We start from the raw sequence: 19,339 nt of genomic DNA on the forward strand, positions 1-19,339 counted from the left end.
CTTTTTCATACCATGGAATAACTTCACAAGAAAACAGACTTAAATTGTTAGGGGCTTTGAGGGAAAGCTGTAGGGCATGTCCTGATTACAGTCTCTTTGGCTCAATCTCCTTTCACTTTCAAATCTGGACCTTTAGTGCTAAAAAGAAAAGATCACATCGTCAGAAAGATCCTAAAGCACTGTTATATCTGAAATCATTGAAAAGTCCTACATTCTAATCGTACTATCATTAAAGTGGGAAAAGTTTCAGTATATTACATAAAGTTAGTTTATAAACAAGGAGCAAAAGCAATAGCCACAAAGGGATCTCTGTTTATTGCCAAGCAAATTGCTCTCATCTCCTGAGAAGTGGAGAGAGATTATCACAAGAAATCTTGAGACTGACCTCAGATCACTGCTGCTGAGCAACTGTAAATTTATGGCTTAAGGTAGAGGTTCGGCAGTAAATTGGGGGGCACAATTCCTTTTCCTCTCTTGAAGAGTCCTTTATTCTGCCGGAAATATATCTCACAGATTCATGCCATTTCTCAATTGAGTTGCTTCATTTTCCTAGCTGAGATGACTAGATTCATTTTATCCTGTGATCACAAACTAGAGATCTTCTACAACGAGCTGCCTGTGTTTGCTTTGCTATTGGTAGGGGGTACTTCTGGTTCCAGTCTCAAGGCAAAGACTGTGGTACATATCTGAAACCATGCAAAGAAAAGAGGATGGAAGGAAGAAGGGAGAAAGAGAGCGGAAAGGAGGTGGAGGGGAGGAGAGCAAAAGTAAGGGAGGGAGAGAAGGGAGGAAAAAAGAAGGAAGATAAGAGTAATCCTACAGTCACACAGCCTCAATCGATAGTGGTGATCTACTGTACTAAAACCTCAGGTAAGCACTGAACTGAACACACGTCTGAGCAGTAGGAAGTTGCTGGAAGCTATCATGAACAGTTACTGATGCTAGGAGCAGAAGTAAATTCTCCTGACTGATGGGGTCAGTCATGCGTAATTTTTTTTTCCTGACATCTTTTCCTTGCTGGCTGAGTCTGTCTACATCTCCTCAGGTTCTCAGACTAAAACCTAGGAATCAGCACTGATTTCTGTCTTTCCCTCTCTTGCTCCCTCTCCCACTCTCGATCCACCTCCCAAAGTGGTCTCTGTGTGCTGTCCATCCTGCCACTCTTTAGTCCAAGTTACTTTCATTACCTCCTGTGTTTAGCTGCTTCCTATTAGATTACCTTATTTCCGTCAGTAACTAGTAACCTCTTTCAGTCCAGTGTACCAATGGGATGCAGAGATACTTTAAAAACTTAGATTGGGTCATATGTTCCACTTCCAAGGATTCCCTGTTGCAGTTTAGAGCAGCTTTCAGGGTCGGTGACATGCTAACTAGGGCCTCGTGGTCTGGCTTATCTTCACATCACCAGCTTCTCTCCTACCACTCTCTTCTTCAGACACAAGCTCCAGCGGCAAAAGGCCTTTTTTGGTTGCTCTGTTCCTTCAACAGCTCCTTGAGAACCTTTCCTAGCTCCGGGAGAGTATCTGTGCTTGCTGTCTCCATGGCCTTGGGTTTTTGTGTGGTTGGCTCACTCAAATATCCTTCCTCAGAGAAGCCTCTTTGGACCACCGTTTTAATAGCTATCCTCTCGTTCCGGCACTCAGGCTGTGAATAGAGAAATCACCTCAATGAAGTCTTTCTAGACCCTTCTATAAAATAGCCAGTGCTCTGTTCTGCTTTGCACCCTAACTACTCTAACTTCATTAAATTATTCTGTTTCATTTTCCACTCTTGCATGTAGAACTCAGCTCTAAAATTATATTGTATTCCTCGTACCAGGGATTTAACTCAGTGGCATCACATGCCCTCCTGGAAAACACAAGGTCCTGAGTTCGATCCCCGGTACCAAAAACAAAACAAAACAAAAAAAAACCAATAAAACGATATTGTATTCCTTACTTTGTGTATTATCTTTCATATTCTTTTTTTTGGTGTGTACTGGGGATCGAACTTGGTACCTTGAGCTTTTGAGGCAGGCCTGGTGCCGCTGAGCTACATACCTAACCTTTATCTTTCATATTCTATAGTTCTGCACCAGACTGTAAAGGGCAGGATTTCCTGGTTTTGTATTTAATTCAAACACAGCATAGCCCCTGGTCCCATCTGGATGCTCAATTACCTTTTGTTCATCCTAGGAGTGCTCTCTGTGATGTGCTGCTGGATGAGTAGGGATGATGCTATTTATTAGTCCTGGAGAAACAGAGTAGAGGATGAGCCCTTGAGAGGTGGACAGCCAGCCTACCATGGAGCGTATTATATGTAACAGGTTCCACATTGGTTTTGCTCATTCAAGCTAAATAAATAATGGTAGTGACTTATTGAGTCTTAAGTTGAATCAGGGTCTCCAGGAGGGTACAAGTGCTCAGGCTGGACAGCCTTATCACTTGTTTTTTGCTCACCTCCCTGGGAGAAATTTTAATAGAAGGCTCGTACGAAGCTCCCTGGCCTTTCTTCTCCTGTTTAGGAATATGACATCTCTTCTTGGGACTCAATTCCAGTGAAAAAGAAATGATCTAGTTGAGATATTTTGACAAACTGACTGTAAAAATAGCCTGATTTAAAATTGTCCAGTGAAAATGTTTATAACGTTACACCAACCAAACCAAACCAGATGCCTCCTCAGTCTCTTTTGGATTATAACGCAAAGGAAACAACTCGAACTTGAAATTTTGCAAGCAGAAAATAAAATGCTTTTTTGCCTAGTTGCCTTTCTCTTTCCTGCTCTTTAGCCCCATTCTATCTTCTTCCTCATCCCTGCTATTCCTTGTGTGATTCTCCCTCTCTGTAGAGGGTAACGATAAAGACTGTGGTGTTTTGGGCTTGGTAAAATGCTTATCATAGCCCAGCTAGCCTACTAAAGATGCTGGAGGAAGTGAAGGTAAGTGTTCTGCTTATCAATATTGTTGGTGTTCTTGAAATCTAACACAGTCCATCATTTGAGCATCTATTTACCATGTTATTTAGAATTTTAATTTTATCCATCTCCCACTGTATCTTCTTAATGGGGAATAAATTCCACATTTTCATGTATGTAGGAATTTTGATTCATGTGAAACATGATTCCACAAGAAATCAAATTACTATCCCTCCTCTTCTTTGGCATAAATAGAAAGATATTGAGGTAAAATCTAGTAATTATTATACAGGTATGGCCCTCTTATCCCTTAACCCCACCCAAATAAGAAAATTTTCAAATATTCTCCCCTCAATTTTGGAAACAGCCTTTGGTAGCAAGTGGAAGGAATTTCTACTTCCTGTATATGAGCAAAACCATCTGGTTTAGTTGGTTTGGTCAGGTCTTAGAAATGTGTTGACAAACAAATGTGTATTGGGGGTAACTTATAGTCTTTCTCATTATATTGCTCCTGGGGGGAATGACAAATTTATAGAACATGAATAGTCTGGTTTTAAAAGGCTTAAGTAGGTTAAAAATAATTAAAACCTGAAGTCTGCCTGGTGCAGATGTATACCTTTAGTAATGTTCCAACATGGATTTTTACTATTCACTCTCATTTCCTATCTACTAAGAGAGAAAGAAGTGTGCTACTATCTGAGTGTCATCTTCTTCCAAGGAGTCACAAGTGATTTTTCTTTCCAAGTCAACTTTTCTCTTAATGTTTCATTTTGATTTTATTGTTAGTTCTTTTTTTTTTTTTTAAACAGGACTTCCATAGGGCTACTGTAGGATACACATCAAAAGACCAATTTAGTCGGTGTATTTCGTCCTTAATTCTCTGTTTTCTGTTCCCATTCATTAGAATATTAGACTCTCTTCCATGAGGCACAGCCTTCCCTTAAGGGATGGTTCTTGGTGAGTTTTGTAGGAGGCTACATGCAGTAGGAATTTGGGTATTTTTAAAAGATTCATTGTAGTCTCTTCATTTTGCAATATTAAGGACTTTAATATTCTACTCCTGAAACTTCTGCATCGCAGTAATCTTCTTTTGTGATTTTGCATCTTTATTCCAGACATGAGTGTCATTACTTAGGAAGTGTAACTAACGGATGTGAGGAAATTTATTAGTTTTCTCTATTTTGATCCAGTAGTCATAAACAACCTAAAGAGAATCAAAAGATTTTCATGTGATCAATATTTATCACTTAAACCAAAAGAAACAGGAAATATATCTGTACATGTCCAGCATGTACCTAACTGCTGATAGTTATTTTACAAGTTATTAAAAAGAAGAACAGTGCTGGAAAATTTATGGCTTTAAAAATTCTTTGAAGATTTTGCCAGTTCCAATTTAATTTCCAACTTAAAAAAAATGGTTTTCCTCCTTGTCTTCTTGTCTGAGCTGTCCTTTACTTATAGTCAAGAGCTCTTTGTATTCGTTCTTTTATGGATGCAGGCTTTTTGCTTGAATCTGCCAGAGGAAATCTTGCCTCTAGATCCTTCTGCTATGAAAACCCAACAGTTTTTCTTTCAACATTCAGCCTGTATCCTGCATCACTTGTCAATCCAGTCTTATGCTTGGGTCCCAGATTAGCTTTGTTCCTTCTCTTTATTTGTCTGGTTTTCTAGCTGAACTTGAGCATCATTTTTTCTCTAGTAGGACAAGTTGATCTTTTGGCTTAATTAAGAATAAGTACTATTGACTCTCCTCCATGTTTGGAGGCTGAGAGTTTTGCAAAATTCACAGAGATTTATTTATTTATTGCTTGAAAGTGAATATTAAAGAAAGTTCCATGCTGTTTTAAGCAGATGGGCATGGGTCTTATTTTCTCCTCTTAAGGTAATGAGAATTAGGGCACTAGAGGTACCAAATGAAGGTCATAGTAGGACATGAGAAGCCTCCGTTACTCACATTTTTAGTTTTTCACATTCTGTAAAGTTTTACATTCAAATGGACAGTTAAAGGTGAGTGTACTCACCTATAATCCCAGTATTTGGGAGGTGGAAGAAAGAGGTTTCCAAGTTTAGGGCTAACCGGGGCTACATAGTAAGTTCAAGGCCAGGCTTGTCTGCATAGCAAGACCCTTGTTAAAAATAAAAGAAATCTAAACCTGACCTCCACGAACATCTCCTGGATCCCATAAGTGCTAAAGTATTTGTAAAATGCTAACATCATTGAAGAAGCACTGGGCTGAGGCAAAGCTTGTTTTGCCACACTGTGGCTACTATGACAATTAAGTAGCAATGTCCCCATACAGACTGCGTCTTCTTCATTTTCTCTCTTATCTTGTCCCCTACCATAAAAATTAAGTGATGTGCAAAAAATTGCCTAAGAACAGATGCCGCCTTATGGGAGATGTTTCAAATAGCCTGTATCTGTAACAGTTCCGCCTCCACAGCCGATATCCTCTACATCAGTCCTTACTTTCTTCTTTCTTATTGAGGCATTTGCATGTACAATAAAGAGGATAAAAACATAAAAACACAAAGGCAGATTTGTTTGTTCTGAGAACATCTGTTCTCGTTATACAATATCCAAATGATGTGCTTCTGTTTTCTTCCAGTGCCCTCTCAGTTTGCTGCTGTTCAGGAACCGTTACACTGATCTGAGACAAGAGTTTGAGGAAATAATGAGCAGTTTTCTAATGAGATAAAATGTAGGGGAAAAATCCATTATAATATATACATTTTACATGATATTAAAGACAAGTATGGTCACAAGGTGGAGCTGCAATTGAATATAAAATGGTTTATTGTAGAATTATTTTTTCCTAAGTTTATTGAGTGGTTTCATGGCATCAGTACCCCCAAGTTTGGGTATATATTGAGTTGGCTTTCAATCTCTGTGCTCAATGCTCAGATTTGGGTACATTTTAAATATAAGTCTTTGCTGTATATATTGTAACTGAAAGAAACATTATTATTATTATTAAAGTTTACTTCTCAGAAGGATTCCCTTGGAATTCAATAGCTCATTATAATCAGCAGATATATGAATACTAAATACTGAAATTTAAAAGGTATAGTTTAAAATCACCAGATGATAGTATTTCTTTTTCCTAGATAGTATATAACACCTTCAGTCTTTGATATAGAGGAGAGAGAGAGAGAGAGAGAGGGAGACAGAGAGAGAGAGAGAGAGAGAGATAGTGGGGGGGGAAGCTGGTGAAAGATAAATAAGCTTCCAAAATTGCTTAGATTAAAATATTTTTATTGTAATTAGTGATTACCAGAGAAATAAAACCTGTGTAGGTATTTAAAATACCTGGAACATAGCTGGTCCTGTGCTCTATGTATATGCTGGATCTAATACGCATTCATCTGAAGTATTTCAGACGCATAATATCCCTATGGATATATAGGACACTTACATACTTCTTCTTTTTTCTAAGTCATTTTTAGAGATAGGGTTTTGCACATATTGATTGATTATTCCAGAAATGTTGAATTAGCATTTCTGTGAGGGCTCAGCTGTCCACGTAGAAAGAGAAAACTTGGTCTAAGTCCTTTGATTCTGTGCAATCTTTATTTTTAAATTTACGCCTCAGTTCATGGTGACATTTATCCTAAGGTGTCTTCACAGTTTTCTCCCTTCAGTAACTGGTTTTCATGCCTCAGTGTCTCCTTCTTAGTACCACAATGCCTTGTTGCCCCTGATCCTTCAGAGAACACACTTGAATTTCATCTTGAGCATCTCCAGTATAGATTTCTTGAGACAACTTGGTTAATTCCTTTACTTAGTGGCTCTTTCTATGAAACATTCCTTTGACCTAAAAGGTCCAATTCTGAAATCTTACATGATATCACATTTTAGGTTTTGGATCATTTTGGAGGATGATAAAAAAGTAATAAGTCTGGGGACCCTCATATTCCCTTCAGGAGCATTGTTTATAATGGGGTTTCAACCTTGACATGATTGCTATTGTGGTGTGTACTACTGTGATTTCTGTGGTCACTGAATGAAGATAGGACTATGGGTTAATTGATGGACATGTCATGTTAGACAGCAAATGTTGTAGAGTTCTTTTCTCATCTAATTATTGGCTACTTTCCAAAAGCCAGACTGGTGTATTATGTCCAAAAAAATCATATGATTCTAAAATAAGTTTGATAAATTTCCTATATCTTCAAGAAATTCATTTGAAGTCTAAGACTTGGAAAAACAAACAACTCCTGAGTCCTGTATATATTTGCATAGTGCCATTGGCGTTTTAGACCCTCATATCACAGATAAAACAGGAGACTGATTTCTTTCATTACTTTATAATTGTCCTCAGTGTTCGAGCTGAAACTTTTGCTTCTGGGAACTATTGTGGAAGATCCTGGTGGGTAGGTGGATTAGGAGGACTGTTGAGAGGGGTACCATCCATCAAATTTTTCTGGGTCATGTGCACCAGTGTGGCTTTGAGGACCCTGCTGCTGTGTACACAGCTTTGAGAATGGCTTCTAACATTGGCACTCACCGCTGCCCTTAGGCAAAGGACCTGAGACCCTGTATGCGGGGCAAAAGCTCAACGACAATGAGTGGCACACGGTTCGGGTAGTGCGAAGAGGAAAAAGCCTGAAGTTAACCGTGGATGACGATGTGGCTGAGGGTGAGTACAGCCAGGGAGACAGAGAAGTCTCTTGGCTCTCCTAGGTATTTTGGTTTCAGAACTTTCTGTTTTGCTTAATGGAAGTCACAAATCACATTCTCTGTGGATAAGCTCAGGAAAGGCTCAGAAAATAATCTGCCTCTGTATTTTCCCAAGACCTTTCATTAATCTGTATAAAGAACTTACCAACATCTGTAATTAAATATATGGCTCTCTCTCCTTAGGCACAGAGCGTACGTCTGGAGGAGAGAGGTAGGGTACTACAGATCCTTCTGTTATTCAGTAATTACAGAATCACCTAGCAATCATCTTTCTGTGTAAGTTTGTGATGAGTAACCCTTTTGTAGAGAGAAATGGAGAAGCCAGGAATTCAAAGCATTACAGGAACACACATAAGCACAATGCTTAAAAGGTATTGAATAAAGTTTGGTTTAATTGCTTATTCATTTATTTACTCATTATTACCTGAGCACCTAGTCTGTACCAAGCACTAGTTTGGGAGGAACTGGGATACAGTGATATACAAACAGGCAGATCTTTGGCTGGGTGGAAGTTACCTTTGGGAAGAGAATGACTGACTGGATCCATGTATAGGCCAAGTAGCAAGAGTCCCACATAGCTCATATGTACTTTCTGAGAGCCTTGTGTATGTCTGCATGGTGATAGCATTGTAGAAGATAAAAAGGAAGCACAGAGATTACCTATTTCTTCCAATAGCAAAGCAGTCTACTACATTAGCTAAGAATAATTTTTGAAAATAGAAAAAGAATAGATTATGACATTCATATTTAGGTGGGTTAGATTAAAATTTTCAATTGAAACAGAAGAAGTAATTGGGGTGGAGACATTAGATTTATGAAGGTACAGCCAGAATTTGATGGGTAGGTGTAATTGATGAGGTCTGGGGGCAAGGAGAGAGGGCCTGTCCGAGTGATTTGTTGCATGCTGCATTCAGTGAGTCTACTAATATTTCAGCACACAGTATGCAGAATCTTGTCCATCTGGGAAAAGAAAACCTGGAGAGGCAGAGGGTGTTATGCAGAACGTCACCTTCCTCTGATCTCAGCCCTAACACTGACTCTGAGGGATGTTGGGAAAGCTCTTTACTATTCCTAGGCACGTCAGATTTCTGCATTGTCTTCCATGGATACAACAGTGAAGTTAGTCAGGGGCTTTGGGATTTAATATAATCACTGCCCCTAAACTGCCTTATGACTCTGGAACACACATAGTAAAACTATTTTTCTTTATTTTATCATCTTTAAAACTATACTTTTGTTATTTCTAAGGCCCCTTCTAGCATAAATGTTCTGCAATTTTGAGTCCTCTATAATTTAATCTTGTATTCATGAGCCTGAGTGTCTGTAGTTCCAGAATGAAGAATTATGGTGAAGTATGTGTCTGTGCAGGAGTATATGTGTGTGTGTGTGTGTGGGTGTCCATGCACACACGTGTGAGTGTGGGTGCACATGTGTGTGTGTGTGAGTAGAGAAAGAGTCTGTGGACATACAGAGAACATCTGGCATACGTCAGGTAGGCAAGAAATACTATGATAGCTGTCTTCCACACATCACCTCCTTTAACCTTGCATAATTTAATGCAGTCTTTCAAAATAAATGTTCTTATTGTCATTTCACAGAACAGGAACATGAAACTTAGAGGGTCGCTTAATTAAGCTTCAAATTTATGTCTGTGTGATTGCATAAAATCAACCTCCTTGCTTTGCTTCATAATCCATCATATGAAAATGAAAAATACAGTAAGATGGATTAGGAAGAAGTGGGAATTGCATTCAAGAGTGCAACTACAACACTCCTTCTCTCCCTCCTAAAATGAACCCATCAAATATACTACTACACGCTGCCAGTACACACAGAGTAACAGTGGTAGGAGGTATGGTTTCTAGTCTTCATGCCTGCAGGGTAACTTAGCGTCATAAAAATGAGTACTCACAATGAGATGCAAAATGCTCAAAACTCATAGTCAACCTGCATTAATTATTCAAGAACTCCCCATGAGCTGTTAGTTCAGACGGAATTATGCAGAGGCTACTTGCTTAACTCCTCTGATTTGGTAGGGTGACCACCAGGGTGATGGAATCACGGCGTATTTTCAATAGGAGCCACTAGATGGCACCATCCCCACAGTCTCTCCCTGCGGTGCGTTCGTTCCATTTTCCTTGAAAAATACATGCCTTGCAAGTACATTCCTAAAGAACTGCAAACTGAGGGTATTGTAGTTCCCGCTCAATATCATTATTCTTTTATAGAACCTTTGGAATAAAGGTAATTATACATTGTGCTTTCTGTTACCACTAATAATTAGAAAGCAGGGCTAAACCACAGAATGCCAAAGTCACCCAGTTCTTTGATATTTTAAATTAATGAAGTTCTTTCATTTCAGTCTGACCCCCTACTTCACTACTGATGGAAGAAAGCAGCCACGAGGATAAAGAAATTTGGGAGAGGAAAAGAGCTATTTTGCTTATGAGCTATAACCTTGGGTTGCTTTTTACCATGATAAGAGGTTTGAAAATTTTAATTTTAGTTCACAAAAGTCATAAAATCAAGGAATGAAACTAAAATACCACACAATCCCCAGGTTATTAAGTAGCATCTTACTGACTTACTTAGTAATTTCCATTCATGCTGCTTAAGGTTCCCCCATGAGCCAAATTTTCAGCTGGTGTGTAGAAATGATGCAAAGAATAGGTCAGACTCACAGGAAATCAAAAGCAAAGAAAGAAATATTCCTCAACCCAGTATTTTTCATTTATTATAGTGTAATTGTATTCTTGGAAACATTAAATTCAGTTGACAGTTAATAAGGATTGATTGATTGATTGGGCTGGATTTCTATTATTATGAATAGATTAAAAGTGTTTCACTTGGATTATTCTCTTCTCCTAATAGGGGTCTAATGATGCATGAAGCACTCACTCCACCCAGAACTTCTTACACCTATGAAAATGCACCCCTCTTTTCACTGGTCTGGTCCAATTTGACTTCCTCCTCTCTCTTCCATGCTGTGCAAAAGTCATTTTCCAAAGTTTTGATTAAAATCTTGTTCCTCCTGTTAATAAAAAGTTTGATAAAAAATAGAACTTAGAATTATTAGGTCAAATATGAAGTTATTTATTGCAGGACTTATTTGTATCATGTAATAAGCTAATGTACACTGATAATCATTAATAATTAAATACGCAATATTTCCCAAATGTATTTGGCTTGAGAAGCTTTTTTTGAATAAAGCATTTTATAACACACATTTTTAAAATATTGGATATCATGGAAAAAGAGATTTGATACCAATGCAGCTGGAAAATTGTAGGCAAAATGTGAGAATTCTTTACTGAGACTTTGCCTATATTTTCTTAACTTCTCTCCCTGTACTGGAAGACAAAAGAGGTCAGATTACTTCCTCTCAGCCTGCTATCCATTATTCGTTTATTTGCTAAACTTGCATTATTGGCCAGGAGCCTCCTGTGCAGAAATGGTCTGATTCCTGACTCAAGCCAGTGTCTCTGATAGTCCCTTCCACTGATGCAGATGCTTGCTGTCCTCTGTCCCCTGTCCTGTACACTAAGGGACATACAGAGGACCCTAAAAGTAGACCCTACTTTAAAAGTGGCTTGAGGGCTGGGGATTTGGCTCAGCAGTGCCACTGCCTGCCTCGCAAGCACAAGGTCCCGAGTTCGATTTCCAGTACCCTCCAAAAAAGTGGCTTGAATCCTAATGAAAATATTTCAGAGAAAGGGAAAAATTGATGGCTGTAGAATTACTAATAGCAAACAATTTAATTCCCAGGCATTGTTCTAAGTACTTTACGTGTTTTGACACATTTGGCCCTGTTAACTTCATACTTTTTTCACACATGAGAAACTGAGGCAGGAAAATGTTAAGGAACTCCCCCAGGGAAACCCAGGTAAGAAGTTGTGAGAGTTGGGGTCCACACGAAGGGAGCAGATCCAGGGATTCTATGCATATCCACTCTCTGCCGTGTCTTCCTGGGAAGCTGCAGCTAGAATCTGGCCCAAATTTTCCATAGGTTTATTCTTTATCACTCTGGGAGTTGGTCCAGTGGTGGCTTACTGGCTGTCAGGGCTACATCGGAGTGAATATGTGAACAGGATCCAGGGCTGCAAGGCACATGGTATACTACCCTGGAGCTAGGTGGAATGGCATCATGATACTTAACTATAGGGAAGAAGTGTGGACTCATTGTGACGGGTTCTGCATAGAAATTTCAAGAGTTAAACTCTGCCTACTGTTTCGCTTGGATGCTGATGTAGGGAATGAGTCACATTTTTCTTCAAAGACAGTATCAAGCGCAGGTAAAGATATGGGCTGTGGAATTTATATTATTAGGTTCAATTTGAGGTTCTACTATTTACTTGTTTAAACCCTGATCAGATTTCTTAATCTCTGCAAGCTCAGGGCTCTCACCTATAAAGTGGGATAGTGATGCCTATCTATGATTTTATTGTGATAGGGCATAGGTGAGGCAGGCTCAACACAGGGCCTGGACCATAGGAATAGTCAGTAGTCCTGAGGTTTCTTTGTTATCTTTCCCTCATGTTGTTTCTCTTTCCTCTGAAATTCCAAAGCAGTTGCTATGAGGACCTCAATCTTTTCCCCAAACAGTAGGGATATACACATATTCATTTCCAGGGGATTGAGCCAGTAGTGAACTCAATTCTTTTTTCAATTGGCCCCACACTGCCTTCTCTTCTACCCTCCCAGACTTAATCGAACCTTCTCTTTGAGTCCGCCTAAACCCTAACTGTCCCTATGGTTAGCCAAGTCCTCCCTCAGTTTCCCTTCTATCTCAATCAACACCTTACGATTTTTTCTTGTTTTATCAGATTGATTTCCTAGGGAGCAGAATTGCATAATCCCTCAGTTCCAAAGGTTGGGTTCACTAGAATGTCTAAAAGCTCCCAATTGACTTTAACATTATTTATTTAGATTCCTTTTCTTACACAAGCATCCATCATTTTGAATTGCCATGGTTCTCATTGTAGACTTTTTGGTAAAACACAAATGGACATGAATATAAACATCATCATATTTTAGTTCATCTGACCCCATGCAGATTGGCTCTGACTCATTTCCTCCTCGTTCTGGTATTAACAGCTATAAATAAATGCCAGTTGAGTGTTTATTTTTGTCATTTCATTGTTTTGAAATAGGTAGGTTCAGGTTTTTTTTGTTGTTGTTTTTTGCTTTGGATTTTTATGACCAGAGCAAATTTCAATGCTAAGTCATTTTACGCAATCATTCTTTTTACTATTTAGTTATCAACCGATTTGGCTTGCATGTTGATTTTTTTTTTTTTTTTTTTTTTTTTTGTACTGGGGATTGAACTCGCATGTTGATTTTTGATCTACAAAATTGTATTTGTTAACATCCTTACTTTATTTTTGTGTATAATAAGAGAATGATGTGAGCTATTCTTCTGCTGGGTATCTTCCCAAAAGAATTAAAGGAATCACACCACAGCGTTATATGCACACCCATGTTTATAGTGGCACAGTTTGTAATAGCTAAAATTTGGAAACAGCCCAATTGCCAATCAAGTAGAGACTGGATGAAGAAGGTGTTTGTATGTTTGTGTGCGTGTGTGTGTGCATGTGTGTGTGTGTGTGAGTGTGTGTGTGTTTAATGAAATGGAGTACTAATCAGCCATAAAAAATGAGAAACTAGAGACATTTTTAGCCAAATGGATGCACACTGAGGCCATAATCTTAAGTGAAATAAATAGGACACACGTGTAAATACCAAATAGTTTCTCTGGTATGAAAAACTAAAGTGTAAATAAGGGTTGAAAGGTATAATAGATAACATGAAATAGAAAAATAAATCTAAAGGAGTAGGGGAAGTGTGAGGGGTGGGGAAAAGGAAAGAAGGGAAAAGAAAAAATATAAGAAAAGGAAAAAATGGAAACTGTCTTTGTAAATAGGGAAGGTGGGGGCTGAAGGTAGGGTAGGGGAATGGGAAAAATAAGAACCAAGATACATCATGTAAAAGTACAAGATCTCAGTGATGAATCTAACTACTGTATACCTAAAATGTACCAATTAACTTAATGGAAACAACATGAGAATGATGTGGTACTAGCCGTCAGAATGCCCATAAGATGGAAGTGTGACTCTGGTGCTCAGGATCAACTCTTTGCATGTCTGAGTTTGCTCCTGGAGAGATGAAATTTGAATGGGCAGCCCAGGGTATAATGTGGTCGAATCTCCCAGATTGAAGTTCAAGGTGCCAGAGAAAATACATTCCTTTTTATTTTTGTCAAAAAAAGTTCAAAAATAAAGAGATACAACAAAGAGGAAAGAGACACAAATCATGCACCATTTTATTAGTGACTATGCTGTCATTAAAACATGGCCTACATCTACATCTACTACACCTCAGAGACGGATGCAGGAGCTCCCTGGAACCTGACTGAGGATAGGAGGGCAACCTCCAGGGAAGCAGGAAGCAAGAAGCAAGGGCTCCACCCCCACTGCAGGTGCAACGCGGTACTGGATGGAGTGGAATGGGTGTTTCTGATGGATGATGCCTTGCTCAGGCAAAGAAAACGGGAAGCTTAAGGGGTGGACTGTACCTGTACAGCAGAGCTGTGCATCTCTTTGCAGCGCACTGTGGATATTCCCTACTAAGTCACTCCTCTCCTACAAAGTTGTAAAAGAGAAAGTAAAGGGATTCTAACATGTCTTGCTAATGGGGTTTCGTCAACGGAGAAGTTGACTACAAAAGATAGGAGGGAAAAGGAATTCCCTTTCTTCTCTCTCCAATACCATAAGGCAGGAGAATATAGTCTGTTACACTGTATTTTATTTGGAAATTTTTATTTGTGGTACCTAGTGATTACATCCTTTGTGTAGAGTTGGTGTGTGTGCATAACACATATCAGTTCTTTTTTCATCTCCTTTCCCTCCCCATTCCCTCCATATCTTTTTTGTTTTGTTTTGTTTTGGTACCAGGGAATCAAACTCGGGTCCTTGTGCTTGCTAGGCAGGCAGCAGAACCATTGAGCTAAATCCCTGGCCCTCCTTCCATATCTTGATTTCTTTCTTATTTGAGAAAGATCTATCTCCCTAATTTCTATTGTCTTTTATTTTGCTCTTTATTTGTAGTTTGGGTTTCTCATATAAGAGAAACTGAGATATTTAAGCTTGCGCATCTGGTTTATTTCACTTAACATTATGATTTCAAGGTGCATCCATTTTCTTATCAATGACTCATTTATCCTTCTTCATGGCAGAATAGCACTTGATCATGCATAAATACTACACTTTCTTTATCCCTTAATCTGTTGACAGACATATAGGCTGCTTCCAAGACTTAGCTATTCTGAATTGTGAATATATAAACATGGTTGTGCATGTATCACTGTAACATGATGTGTTTAACTCTTTTGGAAAGATACCCATAAAGGTAATACATGTGTTGAATGCAGTTTCTATTTTTAGTTTTTTGAGGAATCTTCAGGTATCCAACTTCTACCCTGGGCATATGAACAATGTATTTTCTCTGTTATTAAAATTTCCAGCCAAGCTGTTTTACTTTGTCTGTCCTAATCACTTAGTATTTCCATACAGAATAGGTAACAACAGATCTAAGAGTTCATTTTATTAGTTAGAGCTCTTTCAACTGCAAATAGAAGAAACCCAACTCAAATGTTTGAATGTCAAGGGGATTTTGTGGTCAGAGACTTAAAAAATGGCCAGATTTTTCTGGCTGGATCCAGACCTTCAAATGCTATCAGCATGGAGAGATTTTTTTCTCTACATTGTGATTGTCTTTTGGGTTGGTGGTCTTCATACACTGCAAGCAAGTCTGGCTTACACAACACACCCCTTTCATCAGTGTGCCAGCAGAAACACTGGAGATGAATCTAATTGTGTTGGATCGGGTTGCTGTTAATCTAGTGTCCCTATGATTGGTTCTGACATCAGCCACATAAATATTGTCTTGGAACTATTAGAAGTGCAAATTCTCAGGCCACGTCCTAGACTTTGGAATCAGTCTCGGTTAGGGACAGCTTCTTATATTTCACATGCCTCAAATATGAAGGGAGGCTTCCCAGAGGTAAATTCTGTTGCTACTAGTTGAAAAATAACAGCTTCCAGGTAGGCATGAAAATCAGTGCAATTTCTATAAAAGTAACTTTTTCACAAGTACTAGGTGGTGAGGTATTACAGCAGAAAATACTTGGTAGTGAATACCTGCGCTTACTCACTGTATCATCAGAAGGCTTATGGTATCAAAGACTTTAATCATGCAGTGCATATTTGGACTCGGATGTTTTCCTGGATAGAAAAAAAATGAAGTTTTATCTTTTAACTTGGGTTATCCACAATCCCATGTTCTCTTTCGCATGATGAGACATGCTAAGCAGTTGCCTGAGAACATGAATGTCGGTGCATGGCATGGGCTGGGGCGGTACTCAGCACCCTGACTGAAGCACTGTCACGTGTATACTATCACGGGTATTTTGTTTTCTGGAACCAAATCAAGAAAACTAAATAGTTTGAGTGGAAACAAGTTTTACCTCCAAGACCTGGTAAGAGTGCTCTCACAAAACATGGTAACCTTTTCTATCTCCGCCTCCTCTCTGGTTTGCATAGGCACAATGGTGGGAGATCATACCCGCTTGGAGTTCCACAATATCGAAACCGGTATCATGACCGAGAAACGTTACATCTCCGTTGTCCCTTCCAGTTTCATTGGCCATCTGCAGAGCCTCATGTTCAATGGCTTGCTCTATATTGACTTGTGCAAAAACGGTGACATTGATTACTGTGAGCTGAAGGCTCGCTTTGGTCTGAGGAATATCATCGCTGACCCTGTCACCTTCAAGACCAAGAGCAGCTACCTGAGCCTCGCCACCCTCCAGGCCTACACTTCCATGCACCTCTTTTTCCAGTTCAAGACCACCTCAGCTGATGGCTTCATTCTCTTCAATAGTGGGGACGGCAATGACTTCATTGCGGTGGAACTGGTGAAGGGGTAAGTGCAAGGGACCACAGAACGTAGGCTGGATGTTTTCCTTCAAGCCCTTCATAAAACATAGACATGATAAAACTTGTCAATTCTTGCTCCACCTGTCTAATCCTGCTGGCATCCTCATTGGTTATAAAGATCCACAAATTATTAGGATTGGAAAGGAGATCAACATAACTTTATTTAAAGATCTTCCTCTAAGTCAACATTATCAGGCTTTTACCAGGGAATATACTACTTTAAAACCATAGGATGGTTTTTAAATACTTGGGTGTTTTGCAAAAGGAAACCGTGGCGTGGCTAACATCCATGTCTTGAGTAATACTAAGTGCCACTATCAAATTTATGCAAAGAAATGAAATACATACAGATATTTTCATCCCCACCATTAGCTGACATGTCCAAAGTTTTCATCACTTTCCTTTCTTCAAGGCATTTTAATACTACATATGGGAAAATAGTCAGAACCAAAACAAAACCAGGTCCATGACTGACTGGATTTGAATACTGCCTGGTAGTTTTTCTCAGTGTACCACCTGTGCTGCTTCTCGGCTCTGGGTAGTATTCAGGCAGCAGCAGTGCTGAAGAAGTAGACTCTGTGAAAATGAAATTAAAATGAAGAATGGTATAATAGCTAAGGACTGTTCTTCTAACTCCAAGGCAGGCTGTAATGACTGTTGTGATAGAGCAGGTTAGCACGGGAGCTGTGAAGCCCTCAGTGTCAGCTTCACGCATCCTGCCACTGACCCACTTGAGGGAGCTGCGTGCCATCGAGTGTCTTCTGTGCTTCCTAGGTTCATACACTACGTGTTTGACCTTGGGAATGGTCCCAACGTGATCAAAGGCAACAGTGATCGTCCCCTGAATGACAACCAGTGGCACAATGTCGTCATCACTCGGGACAACAGCAACACGCACAGCCTGAAAGTGGACACCAAGGTGGTCACTCAGGTTATCAATGGGGCCAAGAATCTGGATTTGAAAGGTAAATCTTGTGAAGAAGTTTGTCCTTCTCAGAGTATTTCTTACAATGGAAAGATCGTTTACAGAGGCAAACCACAGTTAGGAGTGCCCTGTATTGGTTGTTGGAATATTCTGTGTATCCTATTTTAATGTATGGAATTATAATATAATGCAACTTTTTCAGGTTTTACATAGGGTAATAGTTCACTTTCTCTGATAACCCTAAGAATGTCTTGGTGACTGAGTAAGGAGGTGATAATTGTCAAAATGGGGGTAGCATTCATCATAAAGAGGAAGGACTATAATCTGGAATTTCAGCTGAGTCATCTATTGCTTTGGCAACATAGGTAAAAAATTCTCAGCCTCATTCAGCTTATTTATAGGGTTTTTCACCCCCAAAAAACAAGGGTAATGATTCTTACTCTGTTTATGAGTCATTAGGGAATTTTGATAGCATGTCTGTAAAATCCTCAACATATTATTTGTAATAAGCACATGAAAAGTACTCAGTAAACGGTTGTGTTGTTGAAAATGCTGTTAATTTTTTTTTTTTTTTTTTACCGGGGATTGAAGGCAGGCCACCGAACCACTGAGCTAAATCCCTGGCCCAATGCTGTTAAACTTTACTTCATCACACCACGGGGACCATATCTACTTTCTAGAGTTGATAGGGTGACTTAAACTTGTGAGATGCTGTATCTGATGAATGACACATAAGAAGTGCTGGCTTTTCCTTGCTACAGTTTAGAAACTCTGAGGCTGACTTTGCTGAGCCGCCCCCTCTGTTACCTAATGCAAAGCTGAAGTGCACTGGCTTTTACTCACTTGGCCTCCTGGCTATTTGCTTTCCTTCCTAGGTGACCTGTACATGGCCGGCCTGGCCCAAGGCATGTACGGCAACCTCCCGAAGCTTGTGGCCTCCCGCGATGGCTTCCAGGGCTGCCTGGCCTCCGTGGACTTGAACGGGCGCCTTCCTGACCTCATCAATGATGCCCTCCATCGGAGCGGGCAGATTGAACGTGGCTGCGAAGGTAGAACTTTTTTCTTGTTGAGCTACAGCCTTGTTGCAAGCAAGCATCGAGCCTCTTTGCTGCCTCTGCCAGTGCCCCTCTCCTCAGTCTACCCATCCTCCCTCATTGTCCTTTGCCACCCAGCAAGGCATTGTCACCTGTGTCTTCTTGTCACTGGTCGAGTATGTCAGGACATGTGCCACGGGCTCTAGGAGTGTATGTTGGCAGATGTTTTCCCAGGATCACATACTTGCTAATAGAGAACCTTCCTTGGCATTGACATCGGAGTTCTCCCAATCTGGGCCTTTGCTTCTAGAATGGCTGAAAGGCTTCAGAGTCTTTTATTTATATTTTAATAGAAGGTGAGTGAGAAACCACGGACTTTATGTATGTTTCACCCTTAATAGAATGCTTTTTATTTTGGCTAAATGCAACTGTATTATTTAATGCAAATCTAGGGAGAGATAGGGGAATGATGTCAGAATGCCATGATGATGGAAATAACCTGATTTTTATTAAGTGCCTACTAGGTATTAGGCATTATTAAGCAGTTCCTTTTTATGGTTTAGTTGATGTTGATGTTAGAAAGACCTATATTCAGGTCTAGGTAATAGCTAGGTGTGCTATTTGGAAGGTTGCTTAACCTCTCTGAGCTACATCTTCCTTTTTTTTTCCTCTAAAATGAGACAATGTGATTTACCTTGAAAGATAATATAAATGAATCAGATATAATGCCTGGTACATAGTAGGTCCTGGAAAATTTTATTGTTTACAAATATTATATCATATGAGACATCTGAAAACATTGCATGCCTACCCATA

General features: G+C 39.5%; 1 protein-coding gene across 30 annotated transcripts in view; it reads left to right on the forward strand.

Annotated features, from left to right (window-relative positions):
• The window catches only part of Nrxn3 (neurexin 3), a 1,525,607-nt gene that overhangs the window by 720,210 nt on the left and 786,058 nt on the right, over positions 1–19,339 (forward strand). For all 30 annotated transcript variants that reach the window (XR_004518320.1, XR_004518321.1, XM_033766713.1 and 27 more), the window contains 4 exons: positions 7,411–7,530; positions 16,169–16,550; positions 17,339–17,529; positions 18,365–18,538. Coding sequence is in view for 28 of the 30 variants with exons in the window: in XM_033766713.1 (XP_033622604.1) it covers positions 7,411–7,530; positions 16,169–16,550; positions 17,339–17,529; positions 18,365–18,538 (867 nt within the window). In the remaining 2 variants the exon portion in view is untranslated. The remainder of the gene's footprint in view (positions 1–7,410; positions 7,531–16,168; positions 16,551–17,338; positions 17,530–18,364; positions 18,539–19,339) is intronic.

Source organism: Fukomys damarensis, unplaced genomic scaffold, assembly GCF_012274545.1.
Source record: "Fukomys damarensis isolate Sample0158 unplaced genomic scaffold, DMR_v1.0_HiC HiC_scaffold_21, whole genome shotgun sequence".
NCBI classification, from domain to species: Eukaryota; Metazoa; Chordata; class Mammalia; order Rodentia; family Bathyergidae; genus Fukomys; species Fukomys damarensis.